Genomic DNA, 2,500 nt, shown 5'->3' with positions numbered 1-2,500 from the left:
TTCCTTGTGTTAATGTGAAGTGTTTGGATGTGTGATGAAGTGACTTTCTTCGAGAGAAAATACAGTAAACTTTGATTTGCGCTTTGGAATTGTGTGCCATAATTAGCGATCCGCACAATGAACCGGAAAGCATTTATCCTGCTGCTCTTTACAGGTAAGATTTCCACGTACTAAATGAGGATCTGATATAAAAAAAAATGATGAGATGAAGGAATTCGGAAAACTTCTTGTCCATGAATTTGCTTTGTCTGTCCTTAATTAGAATTCAATTTCTTATGTGGGTAATTGTGTTGTGTTTATTTTAGAAAAGAAAGGAAACGCATTTTAAGCAAAACCTGCACACACAGGAAAACTCTTGAGAAAAAAATATAAGTATATATGTATCTCTCGACAATTGACACTCGCATGTAGCAACGCCTTGTCACGCATAATCTAAGGCCATAAGGAGTATTATCAAATATAATTAGATCTACCGGTGCCTTGGGCGACGCCGTGTGATGTGTGTTGCGTGGCGTACGTATTTTAGACTCTGGCTTGACACGCACATGCTCACACACACGCACGTACATATACAGAAATGCGCACGTATATATACATATCTCTATCACTCAATTGGTCAGTCAGTCAATCAAACAATCTGCCAGTCTATTAATTTATCTGTGAATATATCTTTGAATAAACATCCACACATCCACACACGCACGCATGTACGCTCGCACGCACGCTCGCACACACGCACGCACGCACGCACCCACACACACACACAAGCACAAACACAAACACTCATACACTCACACACACAGACAAACACACAGACACACACACACACACACACATACACGCTGTGAACCAGACAACCATCCAAGCGTTACGGGTCACGTGGTTTGAGTCCATAGACGTGGGCGTTGTGGTGATCTGTAAACGTGCTCAAAAGGGCAGTAAAACTTCGATGAAATATCTCTTCAATCTCCGGCGCTGAAAATTTCCGCGGTGGACGGACGGCAGAATCTTGTGGCAATTGTGACTTTGTGAGTTGGCGGTATTGCAGCCAAGTGACTCTCGTTTGCCGTTTACTCCGTTGCTTGAAGTGTGCATTTTTTTTGAGTCGAAAACAAACTCGGATGAGGTCAATTCTTTGGGATATAAAAGTTAAAAAAACACGACGGTAGATATAATATATATTTTTTTATCACCTTAGCAACTTGCCGTTATATAACCTTTTACGTGACTCAAAAAGATCACTCGGAAAAAAAAACAGCAGTATTATCGTTGAAAATTGGATTGTTAGTCTTGAAATTGAGGTAGCGATGTATGATGTGCGTCGATGATATAGTAAACGTGTATCATTTACGAGTTCTGTTTTTTTCGTGTATTTTCAAAGGAAGTGCGGTCTAGATGATGGACTAAATACATAATTGACCTAAAGGCTCACTGAAAAGGAAAACGAATTTCCTTTCGGGTGAACTCAAGAAACCACAGACCAGTGTTTGACCAAGTAGTGAACATTCCTTGAGATTCAACATGAGTATGCTTTTAAAATAACGAATTACTTGCATATTTGGTACTAAAAATATGCACATAAGGACTGCTGTATTTCACTCCATCATGTTACAATAGAAAAGAGGGAAAGAGTTTTCCGTAGCTGAAACTAAAACAAAGATCTTTTCCCGGAATACTTTCGAAGCAGATAAATGATCCTGAGAAGAAAGTTAAGAATAGAGACTAAACTTCGTTCTTTGCCATTAATTTTTCTTTTGTTTTCACTATTTAGGTAACGAATCGTTTTTGCTATAACCGTTATTATTGTGAGTATATGAACGTATAAAATTGTTTATAGCTACCGGCATATAAGATATTATGTAATGGATAGCAGCAATGATGTCGAAGGCCAACACAATGGATATTTCAGAATAAAGTTTGTAACGAAAGAAAATAAAAAGCTTAAATCAAAATATCTGTTATCCGATGACCATATATGCCACATAAAATCCATCTATAGGAACATTAATGGAAATATATGTTTTTTTTTTTTTTATTACGCAACTGATGATACACAGTTTTAGTTTATCATCTCACTTTTTACTGACATTTGCCGCAAGCCGAGCGGAAAAAAAATCTTGAAGGATGTAACGGGAGTCATCTATTGTAAGAAGATATTAGAGAAAAGAGTTTTAAAGTTCAGTAAAACCATGAATGGTGTATGGGATGGAGACTCTACCACGAGGAAGATCAGATAGATGTGGCGGAAAGGGAGGTGAATAGAGTGACGGAATGTGAACAGGGTAGGAAAGGTACATGCCAGGAAGAATGCGAAGGAGGTACTTGCGTCGAGAAAAGGACAAGAAACAAGATTGAGTTGGTATAGGGACACGGAGAGAGGCGTTTAGGGGAGGCAGAATGATGGAGGAAGACAGAAATAGAGGCCTACGAGAGAACTTTGAGGATGCTGTGGGAGAGGCTCAGAGCAGCGAGACTATATGAAGTTCATTATGATGTACAT

At 38.8% G+C, this 2,500-nt stretch overlaps 1 protein-coding gene across 1 annotated transcript in view; it reads left to right on the top strand.

The window, feature by feature from the left end:
• LOC119572815 overlaps positions 1–2,500 on the top strand; it is a 12,801-nt gene that overhangs the window by 123 nt on the left and 10,178 nt on the right. The window contains exon 1 of the mRNA XM_037919761.1: positions 1–154. This exon is cut by the window's left edge and continues 123 nt beyond it. Coding sequence (XP_037775689.1) covers positions 118–154 — 37 coding nt within the window. The 5' untranslated portion in view covers positions 1–117. The remainder of the gene's footprint in view (positions 155–2,500) is intronic.

This window comes from Penaeus monodon, chromosome 5, assembly GCF_015228065.2.
Source record: "Penaeus monodon isolate SGIC_2016 chromosome 5, NSTDA_Pmon_1, whole genome shotgun sequence".
Taxonomy (NCBI): Eukaryota; Metazoa; Arthropoda; class Malacostraca; order Decapoda; family Penaeidae; genus Penaeus; species Penaeus monodon.
This window is presented reverse-complemented; position numbering and strand designations above follow the sequence as displayed.